This window comes from Lepisma saccharinum, chromosome 9, assembly GCF_977018435.1.
Source record: "Lepisma saccharinum chromosome 9, izLepSacc3.1, whole genome shotgun sequence".
Classification (NCBI taxonomy): domain Eukaryota; kingdom Metazoa; phylum Arthropoda; class Insecta; order Zygentoma; family Lepismatidae; genus Lepisma; species Lepisma saccharinum.
Window position 1 is genome coordinate 69,964,021 of NC_139237.1, and position 17,953 is coordinate 69,981,973.

A 17,953-nucleotide genomic window follows, 5' to 3' on the forward strand; every position below is an offset into this window, starting at 1 on the left:
AATATATGCTCACGTGCTGTAACCTCACATTCAGTAATTTTCTTGTTATTATTCGTCTTGTGCTGTAAACTGAGCTCCAACTTTTTCCCTTCCACCTTTCATCTCGCCTCGAATCTAGAATCATGCGTGGGGTACACCATTGAGTACCTTGAACATCATTCCAGGTTATCTGAGAAGAGAATTGGGAGATGGAGAACTTGATAGCGTCCTCATCGATTACCAATTTCCTCGAGGGGCGAAGAATAAATGAAATATAAGTCGCTTCACGAAAGCTTCTCAATTTCCTTTCATTGATAACTTTGCCAAGTTTGTTAGGGAAGAAAGTTCTGGCCTCGATGCAAAAGTTTGGCTTAGTGTTACAGACGAGATGGTCGCCTTCTGCTGATTGAAATTCGTCCCCTTCTGGGTTTGGGGAAGACGGTGACGTAAATGTGACTGTAATAAGAAACTTATCGAAGTCCCTTTCTTTTACTAGCACGGTTAGGCAAGATTCAAACCTTGATTGTGTTCGTCTCTACTTCTCAAAGAAGCTTATCACCCACTAAGGCAGCATTACAATTATTAACGGTTTTCAATGTGTAGAGAGAATCGTTTCAGAATTTTCCTGTTCTTAAATATGTTCACAGCCACTGGACCCGAGAAGGCAGGAAACCAATTTTTAACGGTCGGCACGAGTCTGAGGGAAAAGTTTCTGTATTTTCCTGCTCTTAAATATGTTCATACACTGGGCACGAGATGGCAGGAAACCCATTATGAACTGTCGGCATGGATCAGAGGGAAAGGTTTCTGTATTTTCCTGCTCTTAAATATGTTCAGACACTGGGCACGAGAAGGCAGGAAACCCATTTTGAACGGTCGTCACGACTCTGAGGGAAACGTTTCTGTATTTTCCTGCTCTTAAATATGTTCAGACACTGGACACGAGAAGGCAGGAAGTCCTTTATGAAGGGTCGGCACGGTTCAGAGGGAAAAGGTTTCTGTATTTTCCTGCGTTTAAATATGTTCAGACACTGGGCACGAGAAAGCAGAAAGCTCTTTTTGAACGGTCGACACGGTTCACAGGGAAAAGGTTTCTGTATTTTCTTGCGTTTAAATATGTTCAGACACTGGACACGAGAAGGCAGGAAACCCGTTGTGAACGGTCGGCACTGTACCAGTTGTAATGGAGAGAGCTCGTCAGAAGAATAATTTATGGTAGTGGGAACGAACATCCACAACAAGCTTTCATTTATTTAGTGCTTGTTTTGCATAAGTCTTGTAGGATTCACCTAGCAAGTAGCTACTCCCGCGGCATGTGAACATCCGCAAAGGCTAAGTGGGATTGTCTTTACTTAATATTGTGAAATATTATCATCTGACTCGAGTTCTATGCTCTTTCCACCTCTCTCAAGTTAGATGACATTGAGGACGAGTGCATTTACTTGATGAAAATGGACAAGACAACATGTCCATACCTTCCTCAGGATTCCCACCTAGAAGGTCTTCGAAGCAGGTCCCGCTAACCACTCAGCTACGTCTCGTTTCATATAATTCACGCAAGTATGTTTACTTGTTTAACGAGTATATTAATATTGGATTCGTATCTATTAAGCATCACTAATCTGGGTTTTCTCTGTGGAAAGTGTGATCAAAAATTTTGTTTTGAATTTGCGTGCATTTCGTATAATAACCAGGGCTGAGCCGATACCACTTTGAACAGATACCCTTAACGATTCCCACCGATACCGACACTTGAAAATTGCAATAATTAAAAATTGTTAAAAATGTTCATCAATCTTGGTGCGTAAATATTCTTCTCCAATTATATGCATCAATTTACCAAGATATTTGCTTCAGTATATTCAAGAATTGCACCATAATATTAAAATATATATCATATAATCGCAAAATATAGTTTTCTCATGCAAAATTGGTGCAAAATAAAAGGAAAGTTGGAATTTTGCATAATTTCCAGGATAATTTAACTTCTGGAACGTGGGTATGGGTAGATGAATTCCAGCCGATACTTTCAGATACCGATACCACTGGTATCGGCCGATACCGATTCATCGGCATCGGCTCAGCCATAATAATATCGTGTAAAAGACAGCGCTTTTTTGTTTGAGCAAGACACTATCTTGTTTTTGTTTGTGAAAATAAAAGTCCGCAGATCACTGTAAACAATTTGATATTTGTACGGAGTTGTGGTATACTTGCATTCCTTTTCGGGTTATAAATATTTTTGGCCCATGGATTATTTTTTTTTGTGGAGACAAGAATTTTCAGCACTTTTTTTATTATTAGTTGAACAACAACCTACTATGCTGCCTTTGTGAAAGTAGAAGTTCGTAAATCACTATAAGGAATGACATTTAGGGAAATATGGAAATTTTCCCTCTGTATACTTACATTAGTCTCTGGTTTCGCAAATACGTATTTGTCCCGGGTGAAAATATTTGAGATGAGTATAGAAAGTACCCCGTAAAAGAATCAGTTGATTTCCACCCCTTCCTTATTCTTTTGAACCTTTTATTCTAACACGGTATCATTTTCAGGATCATACAAATTGTACAGTGAATGTACTTTGATTCTGTCAGAATCATTAAGGTCCAGTCTACAAAGCCGGATTCACTTACTTTACTCAATGAAGAGTCGTTGCGCATGTCTTGGGTCTGAAAGGCCTTTTGTGCTATGGATGGAGTTCTGTCTTTAAGGTCGTTATATCTTCAATTGTCTGGTTAGAATATACCGTGTCATTTTTTATTATTTTTAAAATTTGTGCTATAGAGTTTTACCTCTTGTGCACGGGTATTGATGCTACTGTTTAGGTATTGGGTTTTTAAGGTCGCCTTTTTCTATTTTGGATCATATTGGGTAATGCAAAGGTTCCGACGTTCGAATCGTAAATGGCAGTGCTATAGGCAAACTGGATAAACTCCTCAATTGCTCTCATGCAAGCAATCCAAAAATAAAAGGGATAGTGGGAGTACAATCAGGCACGAGTCAAACAGAGCCGCGTTTGAGTATCACATTTAACTGTCATTTTCGCATGTGCGTAATAATTGTAACTCAGGCACTTTATGCGGCATATTGGCTCAAGTCAATTTCACTAGGCGCAATAAGGTTTGGGTAATGATTGGCCAATTAACACACGACGCTCGCCAATCCCAAAGAACAAACGTTAGAGTCGAGTTTGTATATATATTAAGTTCTGTCACAAGCAAACAACAGGATTTAATATTGTAGTCTCTGGTTTACTTTTTGTGTTCCTCGGTGCCTCCTACTTAACAATTCTCTCTCTCTCAACCGTACGGGTACCCACTTCTACAGTTGAAAAGATCCACGTGGATACGGAACAGTCCCTGGTAGGTAAAGTCTTCCGTCTCCGTTGACCTCGAAGGCACACGAAGGAACTGGTGTGCTGTGAAAGGCTTCCTGTGTTGCTGCGTGGGAGTCTCGTGTCGAACTGCTGATTGCTCCGATCGAAGTCATCGGGAAAAAAAGGGGGGAGGGGGAGAGAAGGAAGTAAGTTTTCAATTACCACCGCTTGACGGCGACAAAGTCCAGGCACAGTAGTGCTGCCGTCTATGCGGATTTGAGAGCTTATTTGAAACAAATAAGGTCTGTTTCCGTACAATGACGTACGTGTAATATTCACAAGGGATAAATAGGGACTGTGAATATTACAAACAATAATGATGCACTGGAATAAGACTGTCAAGACTTGTTTAAAAAAAAAAAAGCATTTTCCCCCGTCATGCATAATGAATATAGTACATTAACCTCTGTACGGAAGTACAAGGCAGTCACTGAAATTCTCTGTGCCGGAATTTTTCGAATAACACACTGTGTACATCTTAACTAGCAATAGATACACATATAGATTACATCAGATTTTCCGCATGTTGCGAGAAATGCTTGTAGGACATGACAGTGAAGAAACTTTAAAAACCTTGGTATTCTTCCTTACCCTCCCGAAGATGTTGATACAGTTGTCACAATTCGTATTTGTTTTCATGCTGCCGTAAACTTTTTTGTTTTATTGTGTATGTTTAACTAAGACTGAAATTTAGCATTCATGTTACTCGAACGGTAGTTATTTGTTACTTTTTCTCTTTTTTCAGATGCAGATGGCGATGAGGTAGAGAATGGTCCGCGGTTTCCGCAAGTCGGCGGTGTATGTCGCAGCTGGTGTCCTTGTTGTGTTTGTGCTTTACAAAGCCATAACACCATGCTACTGGGGGCCCCACGGACCTTTCATGGTAGCCAAAGAGGTAGGTTTGCATCACTAGGGAATCTTGTAGTTTTTGCACGTCCATGCCTTTGTGTGTGTACCCTCGTTTTGTAGGTTGCTAGCTACTGGTATCCTTGTTTCGTATGTGTGTATCCTCGTATTGTGGGTTTCTGGATAATGTCCTCGTTTGGTAGAGTTGACAAGCAAGGGTGTGTGTCCTCATATTGTAAGTTTCTAAATGATGTTCTCGTTTGGTCGAGTGGATAATCAGGGGGGTGTGCTCGTATTGTAGTTTTCTGGATAGTGTCCTGGTTTAGTAGAGTAAACAAGGGTGTGTGTATTCGTGTCCTCGTATTATAAATTTATAGATCGTGTCCTCATTTAGAAAAATAAACAAACAAGGGGGTGTGTATGTGTGTCCTCGTATCGTAAGTTTATAGATCGTGTCCTCGTTTAGTAGAGTAAACAAACAAGGGTGTGTGTATGTGTGTCCTCGTATTATAAATTTATAGATCGTGTCGTTTAGAAAAATAAACAAACAACGGTGTGTGTATGTGTGTCCTCGTATTGTAAGTTTATAGATCGTGTCCTCGTTTAGTTGAGTAAACAAACAAGGGTGTGTGTATGTGTGTCCTCGTATTGTAAGTTATAGATCGTGTCCTCGTTTAGTAGAGTAAACAAACAAGGGTATGTGTGTGTGTGTCCTCGTATTGTAAGTTTCTAGATGATATCCTCATTTAGGAGAGTAGACAAGCAAGAGAGTGTGTGTGTGTGTGTGTGTCCGTCCGTCCTCGTATTGTAAGTTGTGTCCTTTTTGGTAGAATAGACAAGCAAGTTTGTGTGTGTGTCCACGTATTTTATAAAATAAATACACGCACTAAATTTGACACACGAATACAACTGACGTCTCGAGTTGCTCGCATTGTTCCTGACGCAGCTAGGTGTACACTGTACTCTCTAACTCCATTGACGTGGGCTCATTCCTATGGCAACTATTCCACAAGCATCTTCTGCAAGAAGGTGTTTTTGCGTATATCAAGTCCACATTCCTGTGTAAGCTTTTTACCGCAGTTTTAAGTATTTTTTTTATCGGACGTATACCTACTAACAATATATCTATGGCTGAGCTGGGCTAACCAATAGGAGAGCAACTACTATTCGCATGTGTTTTGTGTACTCATTCTTACAACGAATGGAGAAGAGTTTTGGGGGCACCCTGTCTCGCTCAACAGAAGAGAAATTGGGACATCACAACAGATCCATCACGGTGCTGATTATAAATCATATCCCACCCCACCACGAGCAACCTCTCCTCCAGACATTGATTGGCAGGGAACATGGAAAAACAACAGAGATAGAATGAGAGCATGAAATTGATCCATCCGCGCGACAGCTGTAAAATGGGATGCTGTGGATGAGGAGCAGGCGATCGATATTTCTAGGAACCACCTGTGGCTCCCAAGATTCGGAGCGTGTCATATTCATCATGCTAATGCATGGCGCATCTATCAGCCCTGTCACTTTCCATATGGAATATTTCGCCTTGCAATGGAAAAGAGATAGAGAGATACAACCAGGGAACCCAACGTCTTTCGTACTGAATCCAACGTCTGGTATTTCTGCAGATTGAAGTAGGGAATTTGTTGCGCTTAGATAGACGTTTTATGCACTAGAAATAGATAAAACGTTCGCACAGAGGCCGGAATATGTTAGAATTTCTTGTTCATCTGTGTGGATTTTTTGAAAGGAAGTTTCGTTAAAATCTCCGTGATGAAGTATCCATCGTAACGATTCGTAGTATCTTTTAATTATTATGGACAACGAACTCCAACTTCCAGTCATTCAACCATCGTTTTCCAATCAGGAAATATTCAGAAACATCACAGGAATACAGTGTCAGACAGCACTGAAGCTCTTCCTGGTCATCAGCGGTACGGACAAAATCCAGACGAGGCTACAGTCCTGACTGTGCATTTGTTTAGTAAATTGAATTGCAATAAATATCTGGGAGGCAGAGTGTTCGGGGTCAGTTCTAATTCAGTTATTGAGGAGCAAGATACGATTGAATAGAGAGAGAGGAGGAGGTTCTAGGGAGAGTGTGTTAACGCGAGTCGCAAGTCAGACTCTACGTACAGTCACAAGCATAACCTCTCCCAGCAGATCTTCAGTTGTAGTACAGAGATAGGTATATCCTTACATTACCCATGCTGATCCAGTCTTTAGGGGTGTGAAACTCAAGTGTCATGTGTTGCCATTCAAGTGTGTAAATTTAGTACCTCTAGCGCCTTACCACCAAGCTCACCACGAGCAGAGAGTGCTTTACCATCAAGGATAAATGATGATTAGTGAGATACATTCCCAAGAGATCCCCCCTTAGCAGAGGGTATGATACGTGCTGTACAATGACAAAGTCAATATTTAAAATAAACTACGGATCGTTACGCCATTGTTCTCTTCGCGCTAAAACTGGATAAGCGCGCCAACGGAACAGCGAATCAGGTAGTTCCTGCACTGTGATTCGCTCCGTGGGTTTATTACGTCAAAATTTTTGGCGGGAAGGAGCATTTCGTGGTCAAGAAGAAACTACTTCCAAAACAATATACGTTTGGAGGGAAATTAAAGACGGAAGTGAACACGTAAATAAAAGTGCATCTGAGGAAGAAAATGGTAGCAAATATTGCGCTGAAATAGGAGCATATATATACTCACGGTAAGATTTGCACTCGAGGTAAGAAAACTTAAGAAACTAGGCTTACAGGGCCACGAAAGTATAACATGTTTCTAGACAACAGGGAAAGCAAACCACATCAAGACTCGCGTGAATGATCTGGAAGGAATGCTAAACAGATTAATGAATATACAGCGTTATTCAAAAAGAATGGTACAAAAGTAAAGTTAATTTATTTTTAAGTGAAAAGAGATACAAAGGCAATTGTGGTTGGAAAGAAGAAAGGAAGGTTGTAAATTTATAGCCTGTGGTTGTAGTTGACGTAAAATCCACTAGAGGTGCTACTTGTTGTTAATAGCTAAAATGGCAACAACGAAGGTAGAGCAAGCATATTGCGTAATGGAATTTGCACGAACAGGGGCGGGCAGTTGTTACAGTTCAGAGACACTTTCGTGCGAAATTCAAGAAACGACCACCACATAGACACTGCATTACACGCTGGGTGCAGAAGTTTGAATCAACTGGATGTCTGTGCAGTAGAAAAATTCTCGGAACGTCGAGGGAAACAGTGAATAGGATAATCATTTTGACATCTGCCGTGTTACCCAGGGTGCTCATATCCAACATTTGTAATTGCCCAGGTAAATTTACAATCTTCCTTTCTTTCCCACCAGAATTGCTTTTGTATCTCTTTTCACTTAAAAATAAATTAACTTTACTTTTGTACCATTCTTTTTTAATAATCCTGTATTAGCAGGTTTTTTTTTCGAAAAGTGAAAATTTCGATAAAAAGACTTTGAAGCAAGCAAAGGTTCAGTGGAGCCCTAAAGGCGCTTAAATATCATTGCTAAAGGAAGGTTAATGAAGAAAGTAAATTGATCGTGATAGGTGTGGGTAGCCTACTTGAAAAGGTAATAAAGAAGGAAATTGTCGTTTAAAAGGGCACTAAAAGGGAGGAAATGTGTACTTATAGGCACTTAAAATGTTACTAAAAAAGGCAGGCAATTAAAATACTCATAACTTGTAAGTATGCGTTCTTGGCTCTGCAAAGGGAAGGAAATAACATAGAAGAGAGGCTAAAATAAGTGGGAGAAGAGCGTAAAGGATGCACTGATCGGAAGACATAAGAAATCTGAGATGCAAAAGAGATTTAAACAGTATGAAACGATGTCACAAAGGCAATAATAGATCGGATTAATGCTTCTATAGGCACACAAAGACAAAGAGACCAAAACATTCATTTTGCTACAAGGCAGATTCTCTTTAAAGCTATTTTATCTGATGTAAGCGGTGAAAAACGGCAGAACAAATAACATAATGGTTCCCTTATTCCTTAGCGCGAGGCCATTTTTTTCTGCCGATTCCTCCCCCACCCCCCCACCCCTCTCCTGCATGATCCTTTTGTCTGTGCGTGTGTGTGTGTTCCGGCTTCGCTACGTCGACGGAACGAAATGAGAACGAGATGCCTATTCACAGTCGACCGTGGATGTTATTGTCTTGTCGCGCCGTTCGGATCGTGTCCCTCGCAAAGACGATGGCGATGAGAGAGCACTCAGCAGAATTTCCCCCAGGACCCCTCAGGAAGCAAAAGGACCAAAGCAGGGTTACCAACCCCATCCTGATTTTATTGACGCTGGTGTTATTTCACCAATGCGGCCAAAGTCCATTTTGCTTGAACGCAGGTTGATCGGGACAGGGGTGCAAATGTCTTTATAGGTTGTGTGGTCATTCAGACCAATGGACATGGAGAAGGAAGGATCTTACCGTCAATGTCTCTTTGGTTCCCGTGAACTGATTTGTAGGCTTGCGGTACACTGTTAACAGTTATCGTAAAATGTTGCCGTTAAAGTTTAACAGTCTGTCTGTTAATGTACAAAACAGTATGCAACCGTTTTCTCTCTTGGCCTCAGGCGTGTTGGTATCAAGATCTCTCTGTACTGTGACTTTAATGAGAAGTAAACATGACGACTTAACCGTTTGGCAGACACACACTCGTACATGTTATACGAGTACATATTATATAGTACAGCATTGAAACATGCAATAAAATAACCTTTCAAATGTAAATTTGAATCCTTTGTATGAAAAATAATCAGTTGTGTGCACCATAAATACATACTTTCTTTAAAAAAAAATTAAATCACTAAAATTACATTAAATTACAGTTAACTATAGTCTACCCCAGGAATCCGTGGAGAAATGCCACGCCTAACGGTGTAGAAGGGGAGAAAGCAAGATGGGGGAGCAAAGCATTGCGCGCTGTTGCAAGTAGGGCTGTGCGGTATCGAGTTTTCGTAAATGCGGTTCGAACGTGTTGTTGATCACATCAGCACCTCAAACGACCAAGATTGTGAATATATGGGGCCCTGCCTCCTCGTCCCTCCTCGCCCATATGCCTTCGCGGCATGTTGCAATGTTCAGGGGCCGTACTTTTACCTTAATTTACTGTACTTCATGTTTATATTGCCGACCTCTGTGCTGAACTGGTTATCACACACAGCGCGCTACGGCGATTCTAATCCAGGCATGTTTTCTTTTCTTTGTGTAAATGTTTATGAATTTCATCCAATCGTGACTCATAGTCATCGTCGTGATTAGCCAAAAGTGACAGAAAAGCAACGCTAAATAATAAAAATCAAATCTAATCAATTTATTTGTATTGTCGTGCCATTGAATCATTTTATTGAGCCTTGTCCTTTGATTGATTTGTGATTTTATTGTAATATAATTAAGCCTTGTATCCATATTAAATACACTAAGTTGCTGACCAAGGCAGTTTATTAAGATATAAAAACACTTATAGTGCAGGAGGCCTTAGAAAGGGCGTTTCGCGGGCTAACAGCAGACGTCGCTCGCACATTATTGCCGATACTCTAGTGTCGTCTGCTCCTCAGCCGAACAAACAGGCCGAGGTAGCAAGAGGCAGAGGTCACTCACTCTTCCAGAAGGGTGCAGTGAGCTAGCTGTGGCAACCGGGCTCGCTCATTCCGGAACCTGATTGGTTCTTGCAGACACACCCCCATATTGTCGTCTGCTGTAAGCCCGCGAAGCGATCTTTCTAAGGCCTCCTGCACTATAACATGTCACGTTTCAGCCCTGTATCAGGGTCTTCCTCAGACGAAGAACTATACTAAAAGAGGAAGTCCCTGATACAGGGTTGAAACGTTACATTTTAAGTGTTTTTTATATCTTAATAAACTGCCGTCGTCAGCAACTTAGTGATTTTATTGTATTATTATTTAGTTTTGTCGTTTTTGTGTCTGGTTTAGCAATAACAACCTCTCCCAGCAATAAAGTCGGTTTAATTTCTCTTACAAATAAATAAAATGGGATCTCGGGTACCACGACGACAGAAGTCATGGTGCATAAATTTGAATTTGAATTAATGTTTTTGGGTGCGTCAGGACTGAGGCTATTTTGCACCCGTCACACCATACGGGGTCCAGCCCCTTATCATAACAAAAATAAAAGCGTGTCTGAAAAGTAAAATTTCCTTACCTTGGTTAAAAGCTGAGGCTGAAAAGGGCGCTCAGCACAAATAAGGACAAAACACTTCTCTCTCTCTCTCTCTCTCTCTCTCTCTCTCTCTCTCTCTCTCTCTCTCTCTTCTTTCTTTCTCTTCCTCTCTCTCTCTCCTTTCGAAAGAAAGAAAGAAGTTCTCTCTCTCTCTCTCTCTCCTTTTTTCTTTCTTTCTCTCTCTCCCCTTCTTTCTTTCTTTCTCTCTTTCTCTTCCTCTCTCTCTCTCTCTCTATCTCTCTCTCTCTCTTTCAGAACGCACGATGAATGATGTATGCATAACATGAACTTCAAACAGGTACAAATAACCGGATCGATGACGCAGCCCCTTTCCCAAATCGTGCGACCGGACCTCTGCATTCGGAGGACCGGGTCCATCGCTCCATCTCAGCTTCCCTCCGTCGCCATGGCAACGCATCCTGAGAGCATCCCCGAAGAAAAAAAGAAAATGTGTTTCTCCCAAGGTGACGATGACCGTCTCGTTCGTCTTCAGATATTGGAAGGCGTCGATTGAAAAAGCTCTCGTCGAAAAATGTGATTCAGTCGTCCTGCGGTGGTATATGGCAATCATCTCTTCTTTTCTATTATTTCTCCAGGGATTGCTTTTTCTCTCCTCTTCACTTCCTCCTTTATTTAGACCTCGCGACCCGATCTCTTCATAGATTTCCTCGTACCTTCGTTTAATTTCCTCGTTCGGCTCGCTACCCTCCTCTCGGCAGAGCTAATTCTTCCCTTCTCTTTCTTCTTCCTTCTGACAGAGGACACACACCGTGTAAAAAGGCCTAATGAATCTTTGGAAGCTGCCAGCTCAATCTGGGATCTACCTTCGAGAGCCGCAGAGAGGCGATATCTGAAAGTTCCCGGACTGGTCAAAATATATACCTGGAAGGCAAGATAGTGTTCGCCCTGTCCCAGGAGTCTGTGGAGCAAGCGAAATCTTCTGCGCGGGTAGAGACTCGGGATGGCTCGGTCCGTGAACGCTTGAGAGGGAAAGAGATTGCGAAGGGAAAACGCGGCTGCAGCTACCAGCGGTTAGCAGCAGCGCGCACTTCTTTGCTCCGCCTACTCGCTCCTCTACCGTTATGCGCGGCGTTGCTGCACAAACTTCCGGGATAGAGTACAGGAGTTCGGTTGCCTTTCCGACATTGAAAGATAAGGCTTGTTTCAGTGAAATAAAGTGAAATCGCTTGTAAAGCTCGAAATGTTTCTCTTTTCTTCAACAATATAGTTTTGAGAATCACATTTTCAATTTTAATCAGTACAGTAAATTGTGAAAGGAGTCGAATTTATCCATACACAATTGAAACTTCCATAATTGATTTAAAACTGTAAATTCAATAAACTTGTGGTATTGCATAATATTTTAGTGATTACTAGACGAACCCACATTATGCTATATTTTCTTTAAATTTATTACTTTAGCCCTTAACAAAGTATATGCCTACTTTGTTATATTTATATATTGTTATATTCCTAAGTAATAATAGAAGAATTCAAATATTTTTTTCTGAAGCATTAATTATAATTTATTCTAAAGTTGCATTTTTCAAATATGAAATATTTATATTAATTACATACTTTCAGTGATGTATTTATTTGTTTGACAAATGGAACCGCGTAATACATATGTGCATAAGCTACAAGGTAAACACAAGAAATAACTTAAATGTTTAAAGTTTACCTAATTTTGTTTTGAAATTATGATTTATTTTACATTTCGCTTTGTTTTTGAGGTAATGCTTTCTTATGCGTTTTGCTTTTTTTAATTTTTGAGACTTTTAAGATAACCAGATTCGTATTAAAACTACCAACAAACTATTTATCTAAAATATTCTTATGCTTTTGCGTTTGTTTGTCATATTTATAAATTAATAATAAGAAGAAGAAGAATAGGAATAAATACTCTAGTTTAAAAATAATGTCACTAATGATAATAACTTATGATAATAAATTGTAAAATTAACATTACTCCTTCTCCGCGAAAAATCTAAATACGGCCCCCTCTAACCTTCTTCTGATATTCTATTACCCTTCATTGTTCTCTGAAGCCGCAAGTCCCTGAAGTGACAAGTCCTATTCAAGTTTTTTTCCCCCTTTTTTCCTGGCTTGTTTACGATTTTCGAAAGTCCCAGATTCTTTTTCTTACAGCTTTGGACGTTGTTTGCACCGTCTTAACATGGCTTCTTCGTTTTCAGTTTTTCCCTCCTTTTTTTTCCTTTCTGTTTTTTTCGCGTTTTGTCTACGACGGATTTTCCCCCATCTCTTCATTTGCTCTATTTGGGGGGGGATGCTCCGAAGCCTTGGGCGTAATTGAATTCTAGTTACTCTCTACGCATCTACGCACAGTCTGGCGTGAGTGTCAAATATACAGGGTGTACACAAAACAACTGCACACTTAATAGATCCATCCAAGCGATAGTGCAGTTTTTCGAGTGTGATCGGTTCTGTTCCCAGATCTAATTCCCACGCAATAAGCCAAGGGAGTGTAATGGATCGTACTGATAAAAAAAATGTCCCACACCATACTCCAACGGCTGTGGCGTGCCCAAGGGGGGTTTGGTGGGATCATAACCTCTCCCACCTTGGCCCAGTATTCCTTCAGAAAAAAAAATGTCAAAGACATGAGAATATGTCAAAATGAGGGCTGATTACTAAAAAAAAAAGTGCGTAACCCCCTCCTTTCGAAAATCCTGGGTACGCCACCGGTCAGTGTAGGTAGTTAAGAAATAGGCATATGCTAAAATTCCATACGAAAAAAACCCTCACTCACACAGTTTCCAACGTAACGATTTATCATAGATATATCAACGTTCTCTGATCTGGCAACATATATACATACGCATGCCCGATTTGCTAGGGTTAATTTAACTCCACTTTATGCAGAGATGGACTGAACCTACTGTTTAAACTGTACATTCACCGGATATCCAGCCCGTGATCCTTTGTTACAAGCCGGCGACATTATCGCAACGACAACGGGAGGCTACATGCATAGTTTCCACATAGTATTTAAACCGACCACTGTGCTGTAACCAATGACAAGTAACCAGGACATGGGCGTATCCAATTTTGTTTTCAGGGCGGACAAAGAACAATTATCCAGGGAGGGCAAAGCTTTATTTTGATTTATTTGAAAAGGCAATAACGTTTAGTTTCTTCGTAAGAAAGAAGCACAGTGAGCAGAATGAAATTCGTCACCACTTGTTTTCGCGACGGTCAAATGCACCCCCTTGCCCACGCTGGAAACTTCCATGAACCAGGGTGACATTTGAAGGGGCGATGAGAGAGAATTTTCCCCTCTAGTTTCCTACTTTTTGGCACTATATGCTGCTTCAAGAGTAGTTTCTGAAATTGGGATTTTTTCAAATAACACATTTGACTGCAATCGTCCCCGAAACCAAAATCGGTGGGTTCCAGTTTCATCCATTCATCCTCGTCGCCCCGACAAAACACACAAGTACACATGATGTTCTTGATTTCATTTTGGAACATCTTAGATGAAGTATACGAGACGATTTTCTGTCGTAGCTACAAATACACTCGTACTTGATTGGCCACGATACTGCTGGTGAATAACTAAAAATGCACAACAAGGTAGAGAATATTAATGTAAATAATAACAGAATAGTAATGATAAAAACAATAACTGTAAAATATGGGTATAACTGTAAAACTGTAAAATATGGGTATAGTTCCATTTCTGCACTGGTTAAAAATAGTTAAAAACAGCACCATAAGAATTCATGTTAACTATATACTATTTTATTTTGCCGCTGCACAATACTGAGCTGAATGTACTTTTTTTTGTTTCTCCCATATTTTTCTTTGTAGGATGCATTCGACCGTAACAAAAGCACGACGTTTTATTCCTTTCCCATCAGAGCGGTAAGCCGTTTTCGTTTCTCGCTTTGTGATGTTCTTTTGTCTCCTCTCTTTGAAGAGATAGAAATTCTGCTTTAGAGCCCTCACTGTAAGAAACTGAAAAGAAACATGCATTTGCGACACAAACAGCTCTTTCTTTTTCCCTTTCAACACTGCTAAATTATTTCGCACCGTAAAAAATTCAACACGCTTAAGTGTACACTTTATCCTCCCTTTTTCCTTGCCCTTCAGCTTGGGAGGAGTGCGGAGGAAGCCATCTAGGAAGTGGAGCCATCTATTTTCAGTTTTGGGAAGTAACGAGCCCCTAACGAAATGAATTGTCCCCTTAAGCCATTAATTTCTTTTTATTCTTCCATATATAAATGTTATTTTAGCTGCATCTTTTCTCCTAGGTTGAATGTTTTGGAAGAAAAGTACCAAGGTGTGTTCAGAGAGTTCCCGGACCGGAACCGATTAGTAGAATCCATGACACTTAAGACCATGAGTCACAGTTTTGCTCCGTGTGTAGTCTTCAGATGTGACAGCTGTTGAAAGGAAGTGGAAGGGGAATATATCATGTTATTTTGTTGTAAACAATAAGAAAGAAGAAGAAAAGTAATGAGAGAAGTTGTGTGTGTGTGTGTGTACACAATAAGAAAGAGCCTGTAGAGGACATGTCTTGAGGACGATTGGAAACAACTTGAAGAGAAGTAGTAGAGGGTTCAGATCTGTAAAACCAGAAAACGGAGGCAATGTTGACTTACAATTGTTTGCCCCCCCCCCCCTTTCCCACCCAGACAGACGGACTGTCGAATCAGAATAATTTATGTTGAGTTAAATTAGCATTTACTAGGACTTCATTTGTAGATAATTTTAGTTCTTCACATTCGGTAGCTTCCGAGATATCGACATGTTGTTGCCTCTCACAGTCAGGCGGATGAGCTCATTTGGTTGGTTTTCCTTGTGTTGAGCTATTTTTTTTGTAGGTCTATAAGTCCACCGAATTTTTGTTTTTATAGCTCTTGTAGTACCTGAGACATCGGTGGTTGACGCCGACAGACAGACTGACATCACCAACGTACAAGGGTATTTCTTAGCTTTTGCTAATTCGCCCCGTGTCCTAATTAGCATTGATCCTTTATGAAAAGCAAGCTCCCAAAAACCGTTGACACTCGTTAAGCAACCATTATTAGATGTATAGTACAGCTTTGGTACAACCTCCCCGAATTTCCCATCACTGTTATAATTCAATTTTCTTTCACATCCTGTGTGGTTTTTTTTAAAAAAGGATCGATAGGTTGGCCTTGCTTTGTTGGCCTTTCTTAAATGCTTTAATCTCCCATTGTATAAAATGCAGTTAATGAACTTCGTAATAGACAATTTCCTTACATGTTGTTCCTTTGTAGTATCACACAGTGTGCCTTGCTCACGGACTATGTACGTCTCTCAGATGATTATGGTCTAATCTTGTAAATCGCTAAAGATTAATTTAGTAATACACGACTTGGTGTTAGTTATTGCTTTCTCACAGTTTTGATTATTTTGCGGAAATATACTAAAATTTCTTTGTAGTGATGTTAAATTACAGTCGCATGCTCCGTTTGTGCTAAGCCCTTCTGGATAAGTAAAATAATTCCCTTTTGCATGTAGTATTGAGATAGCAACGCTTATGCATTTAATCATGCTTTCCTGCTTCTGTACCATGCATCATTGAGCTATCCTGTTGTTAGACTCACCACTGTACCAATTCACATAGTTTATTTGTCCAGTGTATCTGTGTGCTGTCCTTCATTCTCGCTGCATAATATTATGCGACGCCATGTTCTGCGAGACATTTTTCGCAACATAGCAGGAGTTATTGTGATCAATGCCGCTGTAACAGCTGCCCTCAACTCATTGGAATTATAACGTTGTTTCGACACAATGTCCTTTATGCATCCTCCGAGAGAGTTATCACACGTTGTCAAGTCAGGACTTGATAATATTATGCGCAACAGCACACAGAAAACTCTATATACTAGATACATAATATGTATGTCTTACGTTTGCCTTTAGCATTGTCGCAACAATACTTTCTCAGTTAAGACTTTCTGGCTTTTTAGTTGCGCATTGTTGACTTAATCCATTCTAGCCAAGATAAGAACATCTACTCTTTCACCTATAGTATTGAGCTTAAACAAGTATTCGTATAATAAGACTTTCCATTCTCTTGACAAGGATCATTGAGCTAAGCCCTTGTTCACTAGATGGTATGTTGTTTAGTTCAGTGTATTCACTGTACGATACCTTACATTTGCCTTTAGTACTGACGCAGCAATGCATGTTCACTTAATTGAAAGTTTCTGATTTGTTGTGATGTTCACTTAATTGAAAGTTTCTGGTTTGTTGTGATGTTCACTTAATTGAAAGTTTCTGGTTTGTTGTGATGTATTGCTAAGCTAAGCCCTTGTAAACAAATTAAACATCCTTGCTCTTTTACCTTTAGCACTAAGGTGACATACTTGAATTAGTTTTTTTAATCCCGTAGAAACCCAACAAAGATTTCTAGCGTACTCTGTTCTGGCCCATCTTCTTAACCTCCCCCTATCTTCTCCTCTCCTCCTTCAGCTCAACTTCAATAGTCCTCTAGGTGGTTCTTGGCTAATCCTGCTTCGTCTTTGGATGTCTTCGTGACCCTGTACCAATGCCAACCTCACTTCCACGTAGTACGCCCTGGACTGCATTGCAGACTAACGAGGCTCTGGCGACTGGCCGGTATAGTCCTGTGTGTGCCCTGTGTTGTGTACTGTCCATGTGTTTTGTCCTTTTCGTCTCATCTTCGCAATTAGCGAAAAGTTGCAGAAAAGCGAAGTAAAATAAAGCAAATCAACAACAACACTTTTGCCTTCAGTTTTGAGGTAGTAACATTTATTTGCCAAATCAAGTCGTTGTCATACATCGTTGTAGCTAGATCATTTGTTACTTAGTTTAGTGCCTTCCCTTTACCTTCCTTCACGTTAAGTATCCATGCAGCAACACTTAGTCCATTATTCAGGCCATCCTGCCTCATCGACACATCGTTAAGCTAATTCCTTGTTCACTAGGCTACACCCTTTACCGTGGTCCTCTTGAGTTCCCCAGCGACGATATTTTACACATAACCCGAAAATTTTTGCTATTCTTGGAACATTTTACTTTTTTACTTCAAATACTTATACATTTTGTGTATAAAATATATACTGTGGGCATCTATGAACCTTAAGAATTTATCACTATTTTTCCAACCCTCTTGCGTCACTGCTTCCATACATTTTGACAGTTTGAGGTAAATAATTTTCCTTGTGAATTTCATGGAAACATGTGTTTATTTTTTTGTAAATAACCAATAAAGTGTTTCAATTTAAAGAATACCTCGTAATGTTCTTTACGTTAAGTACTATTTTCTAACATTTTTTTTCGGGATTATTATGGAAAGTTGCTTATTGACAACAGGTGGATGGCGTTGGCCTTAGTTCCATGTTTTTACTAATGACGCAGCAATGCTTGTTTACTTAATAGCGTTTCTTTAGTGATGCACAGTTGAACTGAGCTATGCAAGCAACGTAAAAACAGCCAATCCTGTGCCTTTAGTATTGAGGTAGCAACTCTTATTCGCCTAATCAAATAATTGTCATACATCGTTGAGCTAAGTTATTGCTGCTGGGGCATTTGCCATT

The 17,953-nt window shown here is 40.1% G+C and overlaps 1 protein-coding gene across 3 annotated transcripts in view; it reads left to right on the forward strand.

Moving 5' to 3' along the window:
* Positions 1–17,953, forward strand: part of Tpst (tyrosylprotein sulfotransferase) — a 420,927-nt gene that overhangs the window by 381,564 nt on the left and 21,410 nt on the right. For 2 of the 3 annotated variants that reach the window (XM_083128367.1, XM_083128368.1), the window contains 2 exons: positions 4,104–4,253; positions 14,229–14,282. In XM_083128367.1, coding sequence (XP_082984493.1) covers positions 4,128–4,253; positions 14,229–14,282 — 180 coding nt within the window. In that variant the 5' untranslated portion in view covers positions 4,104–4,127. The remainder of the gene's footprint in view (positions 1–4,103; positions 4,254–14,228; positions 14,283–17,953) is intronic. The other variant, XM_083128369.1, reaches the window with a different exon arrangement.